The sequence below is a fragment of the Camelus ferus genome, chromosome 21, assembly GCF_009834535.1.
Source record: "Camelus ferus isolate YT-003-E chromosome 21, BCGSAC_Cfer_1.0, whole genome shotgun sequence".
In the NCBI taxonomy this organism is placed as follows: Eukaryota; Metazoa; Chordata; class Mammalia; order Artiodactyla; family Camelidae; genus Camelus; species Camelus ferus.
The window spans coordinates 28,316,755-28,330,032 of record NC_045716.1 but is presented as its reverse complement, the minus strand read 5'-3'; the positions used below and the strand labels follow the sequence as shown (position 1 = coordinate 28,330,032).

General features: G+C 50.3%; 1 protein-coding gene across 5 annotated transcripts in view; it reads left to right on the top strand.

Moving 5' to 3' along the window:
* Window positions 1–631: 631 nt before the first annotated feature.
* The window catches only part of KLHDC4 (kelch domain containing 4), a 43,544-nt gene continuing 30,897 nt past the window's right edge, over window positions 632–13,278 (top strand). For 4 of the 5 annotated variants that reach the window (XM_032464521.1, XM_032464522.1, XM_032464523.1 and 1 more), the window contains exons 1-4: window positions 632–795; window positions 1,707–1,798; window positions 4,488–4,566; window positions 5,083–5,181. In XM_032464521.1, coding sequence (XP_032320412.1) covers window positions 697–795; window positions 1,707–1,798; window positions 4,488–4,566; window positions 5,083–5,181 — 369 coding nt within the window. In that variant the 5' untranslated portion in view covers window positions 632–696. The remainder of the gene's footprint in view (window positions 796–1,706; window positions 1,799–4,487; window positions 4,567–5,082; window positions 5,182–13,278) is intronic. The other variant, XM_032464524.1, reaches the window with a different exon arrangement.

Genomic DNA, 13,278 nt, shown 5'->3' with positions numbered 1-13,278 from the left:
CTCAGCGTTTAGTAAACTGACTGGATCTGAGGTAACTCCTTTAAGGCTGAGTCTTGCGCCAGTTCCCCCACAAAGCAGGAAAGGAGCTCATTTTCTGACGTATGCTTTCCCTTTGCCAAATGGTTGCTTGTCGTTGTCCTTAACTTGTCCTATTTCCTTGATTACAAGCAGGTTTATTTACTTATTTATTTAAAGGAGGTACTGGGGATTGAACCCAGGGCCACTGCACGCTGAGCATGCGCTGCACCACTGAGCAGCCTCTCGCCCTAGGCAGGGCTGTTTCTCTCGAGCACAGTACCCTCAGCCCCTAACGGGAGCTGGCGCGTTCTTCGTGGAGAAGGGAGCGCCTTCACCAGGCGTCCGCGGGTCCTGCAAGTGCACGAGCGCCTTTCCGGGGACGGGGGACACCGGGGGACAGCGGGGGACGCGGGAGCGGGCGGAGGGGACGGGGCGTGGCCCGCGGCTTCCAGTTGGGAGCCACCCACAGCCCGAGGCCCCCGATCCCATTTCCAGATAGAGCACCTAACGCCGCCAAGGCGTCCAATCCCCGCCCAGCCCCGCCTGCGCGGAAGTGCGTGCGGGCCGGGCCGGAAGTGACGTGCTTCCCGCGCGCCACTCCGCACGAAACACGTACTTCCGGCGCGCCGCGCACCGCAGCACTTCCCTGGGTCCTGGCGTCTCCTCGCACTCGGCGCGATGGGCAAGAAGGGCAAGAAGGAGAAGAAGGGCCGCGGGGCGGAGAAGACTGCCGCCAAGATGGAGAAGAAGGCGTCCAAGCGCTCGCGGAAGGAGGAGGTGAGCGCGTCCTCCCCCAGGCGGGCTGCCCCGCTCCTCGGGGTGGCCTCCTTCGTCCCGGGGCGGGGGCGACGCTGGGCCCCCTGTGGGGCTCTAGGAAGGGCAGGGCTGGGCGGGCGCGCCTCTGCAAGCCTCAGTTCTCGTCTTTAAAAGTGGGTGAGTGATCCTCACAGCAGCCCTGAGCGGTGAGCGTCAGAGGAGTAAGTGGAACTGGAGGATACTCCGTAACAGTTGGTGGCAATCTCGGCCTTCCTTTCTGTGTCTGGCTCTGTCTCTCTGTCTTTCCTTTCTCCCGCTCCTTCCTTAGCAGGCTCTGCAAATGGCTCAGTGCTGAAGTTAAAGGCAAGCGTCAAGCGTTCTGCTCTCTACTGACTTGCTCACGGGCTGCCTAACCTGGGACTATCTATAATGATTAATGAGTGTCTGCTGCGTGCAAGCGGGTTAGGTAGCTTTGGCATCCCTGCCTGACAGGTTACGCAGTTCAGGGTCGCACAACCGTGAAGTGGTTTGGAGCTGGAATTTGGCCGGAGGGAGGGGGAAACAAAATAAAGAAATGAACGGGAAGATATCAAACTCTGCTCTGCAGACAGCAAAGCAGGCTGGTGGGGCAGCCCAGGCGTGGGTTTTCAGGCGTGGCTGAAGGTGTTGGCGTGGAGTTGGGTGGGCTTGTCTAAGAGGAAGGCCCCTCGGGGCGGGGGCCTGAGGTTTGGGAATGAGATGGTACACGTGCAGGCTTTGGGTGTTTTCCCATGTGTCAGGTTCTGTGTCTTCGAATTGGAAGGAACAAGTTCTAATTCACAGACGTGACTGGACCTCTCAGCTCAGTAGGACTGGGGAAAGTTGACCCAGGCTTTGGCCACGTGATAGGATTTAAGAAAACGTCTCAGGTGTGACTGCTTGTCTGCCTGCAGGAGGACCTTGAAGCTCTCATAGCCCACTTCCAGACGCTGGATGCCAAAAAGACCCAGATTGTGGAAACGCCCTGTGCCCCACCTTCCCCACGGTAAGCGAGCACGGACTCTTCTCGTAGCTTCTGACCGTTTTCTGTTGTAGATGGGAAAACTGCTTGAATAGGCACCATATTTTTATAAATAAGCAGGCACTTGGGACATTTTCATCATTAAAACCTGCCAGATCAGCTCCCACAAAACATTTTTTTCTTTTCTACCTTACACATGAGAATTTAAAAGCATTCTCCCGATTTGAAGAATGGAGTGAGGCCACTCAGCTTTATGGTTGCACAGAAACATGGAAATGAGGTCTCCAGGCACAGGTGCTCATCAGGGAGCTCACGCAGGTTTGAAAGCTTTCCAGCTGGTGATAATCTGTGGACTAAAGCATCGTCCCAGTGAGCTTTTCCTGGTTCTTAGGTTTGTAAAGTGCACATCACAGGTGGAAAACATTAAATTTCAATAGCTTTTGGGGGAGGGTATAGCTCAAGTGGCGGAGTACATGCTCAGTATGCGCAAGGTCCTGGGTTCAATCCCCAGTACCTCCTCTAAATATAAATGAATAAATAAATAAATAAATAAGCCTAATTATTAAAAATCAAAATAGCTTTTTGCTGTATTTGTTCATAGTGCTTTTGAATTTCCACATGAAAAATGTGACTATTAAACATAAATCGTCTGGAAGCCAATTTAAGTGAGTCTGTAGTTTATGTGAGACAGTCAGAGCTTTTGTAGGGTTTCAGGCGCTTGTGGAAGGAGCTGGTGAGGGGAGCAGGCTGTTTTTTCCTTCGGCTGCTGCTGCTTCTGCTTCAACTCTTGTCCCCTCGGCGTCTGAGGTCCATGTGTCCTAGAATTTCATCCTGGGCTCCGTAATTGTTGTATCTGCTCCTCTCAGAGTAGAGCCAGGGCACGCGGTGATGGAGTTAGGAGCCTCAGGAGGCTGAATGACCCAGTGAAGAGATGCTGTGTCCCTCAGGGAAGGGGAAACACCTCAACTTCACAGGCATCCGGGACTGTCTTGTTCAGTTGAGAAATGATTTCCTTCATTGTGGAGGCCTGGGTGCAGCACTCTGGGAAGGGAGGCAGTAAGAGTGCTGCCTTGATGCAGGGCTGGCCCTGGATCCCGGCGACCTCGCACAGGGGCATCGTCATCCCCTGCTCTGGGTCAGGAGCAAAGTGGGTCACCCCTGGGTGGACACAAGCCCCTTTCCAGCAGCTCCCAAAGTCGGATGTCCTTCCTGCTCTTCATGTAATAAATTCCATCAGGAATCTGGCTTCATTTTTCCCTTTCCTGGGCCTGAATGGGATCATTGCTTCCAAAGCTGTATCTGTTACTTTCCCACAGAAAATTGATAAGTAATAAGTGAGAAAAGATTAAAGGTCAGAGAACTTTGGGAAACACTGGCTTCCTTTTCTTGAATTCTTTGTTGTGGTAACATATATATAATGTGGAATTTCCAATTTAATCTCTTTTTTAATTGGACTGTTCAGTGAGGTTACATTTCCAGTGGTGTGCAACCATCACCATCATTTATTTCCAAGAATCATCACCACCCCAAAGAGAAATTCCATACCCGTTAAGCCGCCACTGCCCCCTCCCCCACCCCAGTTCCCCCTCCTCTACTTCCTGTCCCTCTGATCCGCCTCTCCTGGTGTTTCATACAAGTGGAGTCCCACACTATCTGTCATTTTGTGATGGGCTGCTGTCCTTTGATGTAACGTCCTCAAGGTTTGTCCATACTATAGCCTGAATGTGAACTTCATTTCTTTCCACGATTGGATCAGTCCATTGTATGGATGGACCACATTTTGTGTATCTGCTGCTGGACACTTGGGTCGTCTCCGCCTTTGGGCTGTTGTGTGTGATGCTGTACAGTAATGAACGTGCCATGCAGGTGTCTGCCTGAGTCCCTGTTTTCAGTTTTCTTTGGTCTGTACCTAGGAGAGGAATTGCTGGATCATATGGTAGTTTCTGTGTTTACCTTTTTGAGGCACCATGAGACTGTTGTCCACAGCGGCTGCATTGTCGTAACACGGGTTTCTTTACTACAGAATCTCTCAGCCTGTAGAATGTTTCTGTGTACAGTAAATCCTCAAGAGGAAAACAGCTTTCAGATTTTCCAAACTTGACCTTGAATCCCTTTTCCCTTGAGAAGCATCTTGGAATTACTGTTGTGGAAGGCACCTTGGGGAACGCCACTGGAGGGGATTCTGCAAGAAGGATGTTTTCCTGTGACGACCCTCCCGGTCACCATCCTTCTCTGTTTTCTACCCAAATGGTCGGGACGTACTAAAAATTCCCTTATGGTGTTCTTGTCCTTGTGTATGAAGTAAGAGGAAAAGTATTTGCAATTTCTAGGTGGAAAGGATCTGCTTCATCTGTTGAAATGCTTACTTATGATCTTTTACAACAGTTTTGATTGTGATTGACGAGGACAGACCGTTAAAATAGAATAGTTCTGGGAATTTTGGCACTTTAGTAGGAACAGCTAGACTTCTCACTGCCAGACACTGTGTGAGTAGCCTGGGACCCAGGCTGTCCTAGGGGAGAGAGCCTGGGTGTTAGTGTTATGACCGCTAGGCTGCCTTTATGGGTTGTGCCTCAGCCTCCACTCTCAGTCCCAGGCTCCACCTTAGCAGAAGTTTAGAAAAGGCCTGTGGTTGGTGGAGAAGAGGATGGCTTTCGGGTGGGGCATGGGATGGTTTGATTCTCTGTTAATCTGCTCCTTTTGTCTCCTGCAGGTTAAATGCCTCACTCTCCGCTCATCCTGAGAAAGATGAATTAATCCTTTTTGGAGGTGAATATTTCAATGGCCAAAAAGTAAAGTATATATTTTTTTTCTTTCTCTCCGAATTTTCATGGGTCTCATTTAGAGTAAAGTTAATTTAAAGCACTTTAATTCCTCTCCCATTGGATGTCAGGACTGGCATGCAGCGTGGTCCTTGACAAGCTACCGGGCTCCTTTAGGGACCTTTGGGGCTGCCTTGTACTGCCCGCGTGAGGTGGACCAGCCCTGTTCTTCCTCATTGTGGCTTTCCTGCAGTGTTTTGAACAGGGAAAGTGCTGCTAAATTGTAGGGCTAATTTTTAGTTTTGAGCAGGCCAGAAAGACCTGTGTTTCAGAGCTGTAATGACAGAGTTAGAAAAGCATGAGTTCACCTTCCCTGCCTGGCGGTGCAGAGATGGCCTTTGTCTTTGTCGTCATCTGGAAGGATCCAGGAGCCACCTTAGGAAACCCTTTCCCGGGGAGAGCTAGTGACTGAGACCCTCCCTTCCCCCGGCCATCGCTTGTATGGAAGCATCGTTTGGGACACTACAGTGCCTCTTCTTTCTGCAGACATTTTTATATAATGAACTCTACATCTACAACATTCGGAAGGATGCCTGGACCAAAGTCGACATCCCCAGTCCGCCTCCACGGCGCTGTGCTCACCAGGTGCGTGTTGGTGCGACCCTCCTCGCTGTTGGCTGTCACTGAGGGCTCTGTGATGGGCCGGACAGTTGGTAAATCATGGGCAGCCTCGTACAGGGCGGCTGGGCCTCGCGTGTGGTCCTTACGCCCTGTCTGTGACTTGGACTTGATACTGAGCTGCTTCGTGCTCAGCGTCTTCGCCTGTACGACTGGGAGATGAGCTCCTGCTCCTCCAGGTGGTTTGAGAATACGTGGTGTGGTGCCTGGCGTGGAGCAGTCAGCAAAGTGCTCCCTCTCCATTTGAGTGAGAGAGGCTCCCAAAGACCCAAGATCCCGAGACCAGAGAGGGGGAATGAGAAAGCAGTGTTCAGAGGCAGGTATGAGTGGTTACGGAGAATAACTGTGGTAGAGGGAAGAGCTGTTACTAGGGATACGGGGCAGGAGCACGCGGTTGGCATGCTGCTGGCTGGTTTCTGCTGGCCCCGGGGAGCTGTCGGAGCTGCTGCCCTGTGGGGAGTTCCTTGTTCAGACTCGTAAGCTCCACAGAGACAGGCGTTGGTCTGTCTCGTTCATTATTCTAACCTGGTACTTGGAATGGTGTTGGGGCTCAAAAAATAACGAGAAGGCACGATACCTCCCCGGTGCCGGCCTGCCGCGGGGTGACTGAGGCGCCCTCCACAGTGTGTGCTTCTCCTTGTCTGATTCTGGGCTCAGAAGTAGCCGCCTGATGGAAATCGGGTCTGCGAGGGGACCTGCCTACCTGAAGTGCGTAGATGTCTCTGTACTCCAAGCCTTGCAGGCACCCGGCCTGGCTCATCATCTGGGAAAGAGGCGTGCACTGGTTTCTGGTTTAAGAACTAGATCTTAGTAAGCTTGGGTCTTAATAAACACATGGGTCTCGATAAGTTCGAGTCCCTTCGCCAGAGTCCACTCCAGTTCCGAGAATGAATCTGCCCCGGGCCTCCAGGCCGAGGACCCAGTCCTGTCCTCTTCTGTCCTGGCAGGGAGCCCCCTGAGTCCGCAACCCCACCAACGCCTCGTCAGTTCCTGGGCCCCAGGAATGAAGGCTGGGGGCTTCCTTGGTGAGTCTGAGGTTTTTAAGTCAGCTACTCAGGCAGGGTGCTCGACACACACATCTTAGGGGGACTTTATTCATCTGGGGCTTAGTGATGTCCCTGTAGTTGAGGTTGTCTTGCTGTTTACCTGGTGGATTTTATAGCAAGTCAGAGCTGTGGGAAACAGAAAATGGGTTATAAAGTCTTTCACCTAAAGATCATTACAGTTCTCATCCTACCACGTTACACTCTGGGACGTACCAGTTCCCTCACTCTACACTAGTTTAACGAATGTCATGGTAGAAGCCATGTTCTTTGTCTCCTCTTTCATCAGTTAGGAGTGAAAGAAGTAGAAAGAGAAAGCTTACATGTGCTCCCTTCATTCTTTTCTCCTAGGTCCTGGATTTTGGGGGATGAGGTTTATTTCAGTGTGTAATCTGAGAGTTTAATACCTTTTCTAAATGAATGCAGCCAGTGGGAAAAGGGAAAGGGCCGCGAGGCCTGCTGGTGGCGTGCCTGGCGGCTTGCCAGGCCTGGGCTGCTGCTCCGTCCCGGTGCCCGCCCCGGGGAGGAGGAGACCCCCGCCTGGCCCGTGCCTGGCCCGACCCAGCGGACTGCTGGGGGTTGGGGGGGAGGCCTTGATGTCTTACTCACCTGGTGGGTGGTTTCTCCCAGAGCAGTAACTAAACGCACTTAAAGCAAAGTGCACACTCACATAGAATAGAACAAAAAGTTCCATGTGGTTGAAAAACCTCATCTCTGTTCTTATCGGCCTTCGTGCACTAACGAGCAGTGATTGGTTTATGGAGAAGTTAACGTACACAGAAGGCTTGTTGCTGAGATGAGCAGATTTGTGCAAGGGTGTCCGTTTGAGCTGCCGAAGGCGTCTTCCTCCCGCTGAGCCAGAGCTTCAGTGTGTTCCACCTGAGCAGGCGTTGCCGCCTCGTCCATCGGGAAATACTGAGAGTCTTTGATGGGTGAGGCACCATCTAGGGCTGCGATATAGCAACAGAAAAGACATGTTGGCCACCCCCGGTGATGCCCCATGTTTTGTGGTTTTTGGTCCTGACGGTGGCACTCATTTCTAGGACTTGGCTATCACAAAAGTGGCACCTGTGCCTGACGTCAGGATCTGCTCATGGAGTCTCGGTGTCGTTTTGGACTCCGTTGTGCTCTTCTGGCATTTAGAGAGAAGGCTGTAAACGTAAGGTCTTCTGGACATGATTTTATTCCAGTTAAGAGAACAGCACAGAAACCCAAACACCTGGGAAGCACGCAGCCTCCTGGGACAAGCAGGGAAGTGGGCGTTGGCGAGGCAGCCCTGCCACGTGCCTGGAGCAGTCCCGTCCTGCTTTCTCCTCCTTGGCCCACTTGGTCACTGGGCAGTGCTTGGCCTTCGTTAGCTCCGGGGAATATGGGTTGTCAGTTTAAACAGTTACTTGCAAACCACTGTGCGCATGTGTGCATGAGTGTACGTACTGAAAGGAGTTTTTATTTTTTACTGCTTTATTTCTGGAGTCCGTGGGTTCATCACTCCTAGGAGGGCCAGGGGTGTAACCTGGTTCGATACTGTGACAAACAGGAGATGGTGCGGTGAGTGGGCGCTGGGTGCAGCCGCCGCTCTGCCCCGCCCTCGCCTCCCTCCAGCCCAGCCTGGCTCTGCTGAAGAGCCCGTGAGCGGCGGGCTCCTGCCCGGCTAGCCCGCGGTCGGGGGACCCGTCTCAGAAGGCATCACGGGAAGTGATTTTGTTAAAGTGCTTTGGCTCCTTCTGAAGGGAACTCTCTAAGACATCCTCACTGGCCCTGAGCCTGTTATGTTTTGAGGTTAAGTTGCATTTTGTGGGTACCCTTAGCAAGTAGCTGTTTTTCTTACACTTTAGGATGCGGTAGAGTACTTCATGTTTATTATGTGCTCAGTTATAACCAGCAGTGACCTTGAGAAAATACGTTCTTGGAGAATTTGGCACTGATCAGGGGTCTGAACTAGAGTCCTTCCTTGGCAGACTGTGTGCCATCCCACCTGCTCCACAGTTATGACGTGGAGGTGATTTGGGGGTAACACGGAACCGGGGCTCGACTGGAGCCTCTGAGCCTGGGTGATAAGACCCGACAGCCGGTTCCCAAGTTTCACGAGTTGTCCTTCTACCCAAGAAGGTGTTCGTTTCCTTTTTTCTTTTTCTGTTTTGTTGCTTTGATACAAAGCTGACACTCATTTTTACCCACAAATAGTTGTTTAAAAATATTTGACAGGGCAGACTACTTGAAATAACTGGAATTTTAAAACATACCTTGTCGAAGGTGAGTGAACTGTATACACTTTTACAATAGTGTGACTGCTTTGCCGTCCACGTTGACGTAGGAAGTGCTGGCAAAGACGTCTGTGGGCGTCGTCAATGGCTCTAGGAGCAAAGTGCTAACCAGAGGCAACACACATGCTGTTTTTGCAAAAGGGAAGGAGAAAAGATGAATTTATCTTAAGCTCCGTTTTCTTCATCTTTAGGAACGGCAAGTGAAGAGATTTTCTTCACTGTATAATTTCTTAAGGATTTAAATAACTTAGCAGGAAGTACAATTGTGTTTTATCACAACGTGTCCTTAACTGGTGCCCTCTAAGGGCTTCTCTCTGGGGCGCTGTTCTGTGCTGACGTGGACTGGAGGGGGGGCCCTGGGTGTTCGTCTGGCACTGCTGCGTGACCCGCGCTCCAGCGACCAGCCATTCGCTTGGTTTGTTTGACTTGAATTTCCTGGCTGCACTGGGGGACTGGGGCTGCATGAGGCAATTAAGGTGCCTTCTGCGTTTTAATCTTTAAAGAACGGTTCTGGTTTAAGGCTGTGAGGGGAATACTTTGCCTGGTGCCTCTCAGGTACGGTTTTGAAACAGTTCTTGGAGATGGAAGTTCCAGGTGACTTGGAAGTCCCAGCGTCAGGTCCCACACGGAGGGTGTGTTCAAGTGCTCGTGTGTGCTTTTCCCTGTTTCCTTGGTATTTGGTTCATTGATTTTTTTTCTCTGTATTTATCCATTTTTCTTTTTCAATAATTTCTACTTTTTACTTCTCCTTCTATTTTGGGTTTAATTTACCCTTTCTAGCTTCTTAAAGTGGAAATGGTAGATCTGCTTATTTAAAAGCTTTTTTTTTCATTTTTCTGTTTTATTAGGTAGATTGTTACAATTTGCACATATACAATATATTGAATGTAAATTCACATACACAGTATACTGCACATATTTTTTAAAACTTACATATATGTACTGTTCATTGCTTCTAAGAACGTTTAGAGCTTTAGCTTTTTAAACTTACATTGTTATCAAAGGAATAAAACCAACTACAAAATAAGAATTAACTCAAAAAGATACATACACCTGCTACTAACAGCAGCATTCTTTGTGATTGCCAACATCTGGAAGCATCCTAAGTGCACGTCAGTAGATGAGTGGATACAGAAGATGCAGCATGTGTGTGTGATGGAATACAGCTCACCCATAAGAAAGAAGGATATTTGCCATTTGAGGCCCTTCATTCTCTTTTTTTTCTCACTTCAAAACCCAGAATTTTATAACTGACAAACATTTTCCATTGCATCAGAAACAACAAAATAACTAGAAGTAAACTTAACCAAGGAGGTTACCTGTACCCTGGAAACTGCAGCACTGATGAAGGGAATTGAAGACGATACAAAGAAATGAAAAGATGTCTTGTGTTCTTGGGTTGGAAGAGTCAACATTATCAAAATTGCCACACTACCCAAAGCAATCCACAGATCCAACGCAACCCCTGTCAAAGTACTCACGACATTCTTCACAGAACTAGAACAAACAATTCCAAAATTTATATAGGACCATAAAAGACCCCGAACTGCCAAAGCAATCTTTTGTAGGTGCTTTTATTTCCCCCCTTTCTTTTTGTTCTCTTTTCTTATGGTTTGATGACTAGAGAAGGTCCTTCAACATTTGTTGTAATGGGTTGGTGGTGCTGAATTCTTTTAGCTTTTGTTTATCTGTGAAGCTTGTGATTTCTCCATCAAATCTGAACCAGAGCCCTGCTGGATAGAGTGTTCTTGGTTGTAAGGGTCCCCCTTTCATCACTTTAAACATGTCAGGCCACTCCCTTCCGGCCTGTAGAGTTTCTGCTGAAAAAGCAGCTGATAACCTTATGGGAGTTCCCTTGTATGTTATTTGTTGCTTTTCTCTTGCTAATTTTAGTATTTTCTCCTTATCCTTAATTGTTGTCAATTTGATGACTATGTGCCTCAGTGTGCTCCTCTTTGGGTTGGTCCTGTGTGGAACTCTCTGCGCTTCCTGGACTTGGGTGACTGTTTCCTTTCCCAAGCTGGGGAAGTTTTTGGTTATTATCTCTCCAAATACTTTCTCAGGTTCCTTCTCTCCTCTTTCTGGGACCCCTGTAAGGCAACTATTAGTGCACAAAGGCTTTTCTAACGTAAGCACTGAACGTGCTCGCTTTCCCCTAGGCACGGCTTCGCCGCGCCCCGCATGTTTTGGTGTGTTCCGTCATCACTCAGGGTGAAATGGCCTGACTCGCTTGGCGAGTTGTCTTCTCTGGCTGCAGAAGTGTGCTGTTTAATTAACAAACATTTGGTGATTTCCCACATACCTTGTTGCAAAGAACACTTGTATGATTTCAGTCCTTTTGAACTTTCTGAGAAGGGGACTGTGGCCTGACGTGCGGTCTGTCTTGGTGCACGTCCTGAGTGTGTTTGGAAGAACGTGCGCGCCCTTAGTTGTCGGGTGTGGTGTCCTGATTAGTTCAGGTGGGTGGGTGGTGGTCGCATCTTCCACGTCCTCGCTGGCTTATCCCTGATAACCTTTCTTCGCCTGCTGTCAGTGCAGCCACCCCAGATTTCTTAGGATTAATATTTAAATGGGATAGCTTTTTTGATCTTTTACTCTTTCGTTTGTGTCTTTACACTTAAAGTACATTTTTTGTAAACAGAACTATCATTGGGTCTTGTTTTTTAAATCTGGTCAGTCTTTGCTTTTTCAAAAAAATTAAAAAAAAATTTTTTGAATGTGGGGAAATGCACATTTTATTTTGTTTTTAATGAAGGTACTGGGGATTGAAGCCAGGACCTCGTGCATGCTAAGCACGTGCTCTACTGAGCTGCACCCTCCCCCAGCCTTTGCGTTTTCCTTGTTGTGTCTGTCACCTTTAATGTGATTGTTGACGTAGCTGTCAGTGATGTTTTTGACTTTGCTGTTTGTTTCCTGTTGGTCCCATCTGTCCTGCGTTCCCTTTCCTTTTTCCTTGCCTTCTTTTGGTTGATTGTATTTTAATATTCCTTTTTTTTTTTTAATCTTCTCCGCTGGCTTACTAGCAGCCCCTCATTTTTGTTTGTTTTGTGTTCGTGGTTGCTCTGGGGCTTGCAGTATACCTCTAGCTTAGCACAGATGCCCGACAGACGGCGTGCTGCTGCTTGTTAGCTGTGAGAGCCTTGCGGTGGGAGACCCAGGTTTCCTTCTGTCGTTTGTTGGGGGGTGGGTGTCATGTATCTTGTTTCTATATATACTGGAAGCCCCGCAGCACAACGTGACTGACTTTGCTTTAGACAGTTATTATTTAAAAGCATTTTTAGGCGGGGAGGGTATAGCTCAGTGGTCGAGTGGCCACCTGCCGGCCGCCGGGGGTCTCAGTGTGTGCACGTGCGGCACAGTGTTCGCAGGCCCCGGGGCCCCCCCAGACTTCCAGGCGCTCTCTCTCCGGGACTTGGCCCTGCACCTTCCAGCTGCCTCAGCCTCCCTGGACTCTGAGCTCTGCCTCCTCGGCGCAGCAAGGCCACGGGGGTGCCGTCTGCAGGACTGGAGGCTGAGCTAACTATGTCTGGGGATCCTGTTGCCTGGCTTAGCTGCCTTCTAGGTTTTGTGTGTGGTGGGGGCCAGCGTGGCCAGGAGTGGAAGTTTCATGCCCGCCTTTCTGTGGCTTTCCTCTTCCCCTGGACAGGCCGTGAGCTTTTCACTTGGATTGTGCTGCCTTTGAGGAGGAGGGTAATACTGGGCGCTCAGGTTACTGACCATCCTCCGCCCTGGTGTGGTCACCAGAGTTCTGGTGTGCTGGGACGAGGAAGGCGAGCTCTGGCTCGGTCTGTGTTTTTTTTGTCTGGAGTTTGACTTCTTTTTTCAAGAATGGCTTTAAAAACTATGTGAGAAATAAATAATTCATTGTGAAAAGAGGAAAAGGAAAGTGAGTCCATTGTCCTTCCTCCCAGAACTGTTAATTCTGTCTTCTGCGTCTTTTCTTTGCACTTCTTTCTGGGTTTCATCTTAGTTGGAACACACGTGCGCACCCATGTGTGTACATACGTGTACAAGTGTGTGTGTGCACGTGCACGGATGCGTGTTCTTTCTGGGCTGCTCTTCCCAGTGGACGCACTGTTTGCAGTGTTGTCCTGGGACGTTACGTGGCCTCCTATCATACTTCAAAGCTCCGCTGTAGTGCGTGGCACCAGTGTACCGCCTGTCTTCATCAAGTTAGGCTGGGGCCTGAGCTGACCCTCCTGTCTGGGTTTTGGAGTGATAGGAAACTGGCTTGTGTCTCAGTGGGCCAGTCCCCGGTGCTGAGAGGATGCACAGGACTGAGTGAAAACGGGGGCGGGGGTCCTAAGTGTGTCACCAGGACCCCCCAGTTAGTCCAGGGCAGGAGCAGCAGAGGTGCTGGAGCTGCGGAGGTGCCGGAGCTGAGGTTCTGCAGCGTGAAACTCAGTGATGCGCAGGACGCCCACTGCAGTGGGAGCCCGGGGGTGCTTGGAGGGTGCCTGGGGCGGGTCTCCCGGGAACCCCATCTGGCCGTCCACTGTGTGCTTGTCCGTGGAGGTTTGCGAGGGCAGGAGGCATTCACACAGAGTGCTTGGGAGCCCCTGGCACCTAGCAGCCCCTGACCCAGATCCCCCGCCTGGGCCTCGCTGTGCCTGCTGCCGTGGGCCCTGCTTCCGGGCCCCCGGCCGGACCGCAGCTGTCCGCTGCCCCGCCCCCTGGTGTGAAGGACGTGCTTGGTTGCCTGCTTTGCTGCCTGGGCCCTGGGGCTGGGACTTGCTGGGCAGGCTGGCCCGGCACCT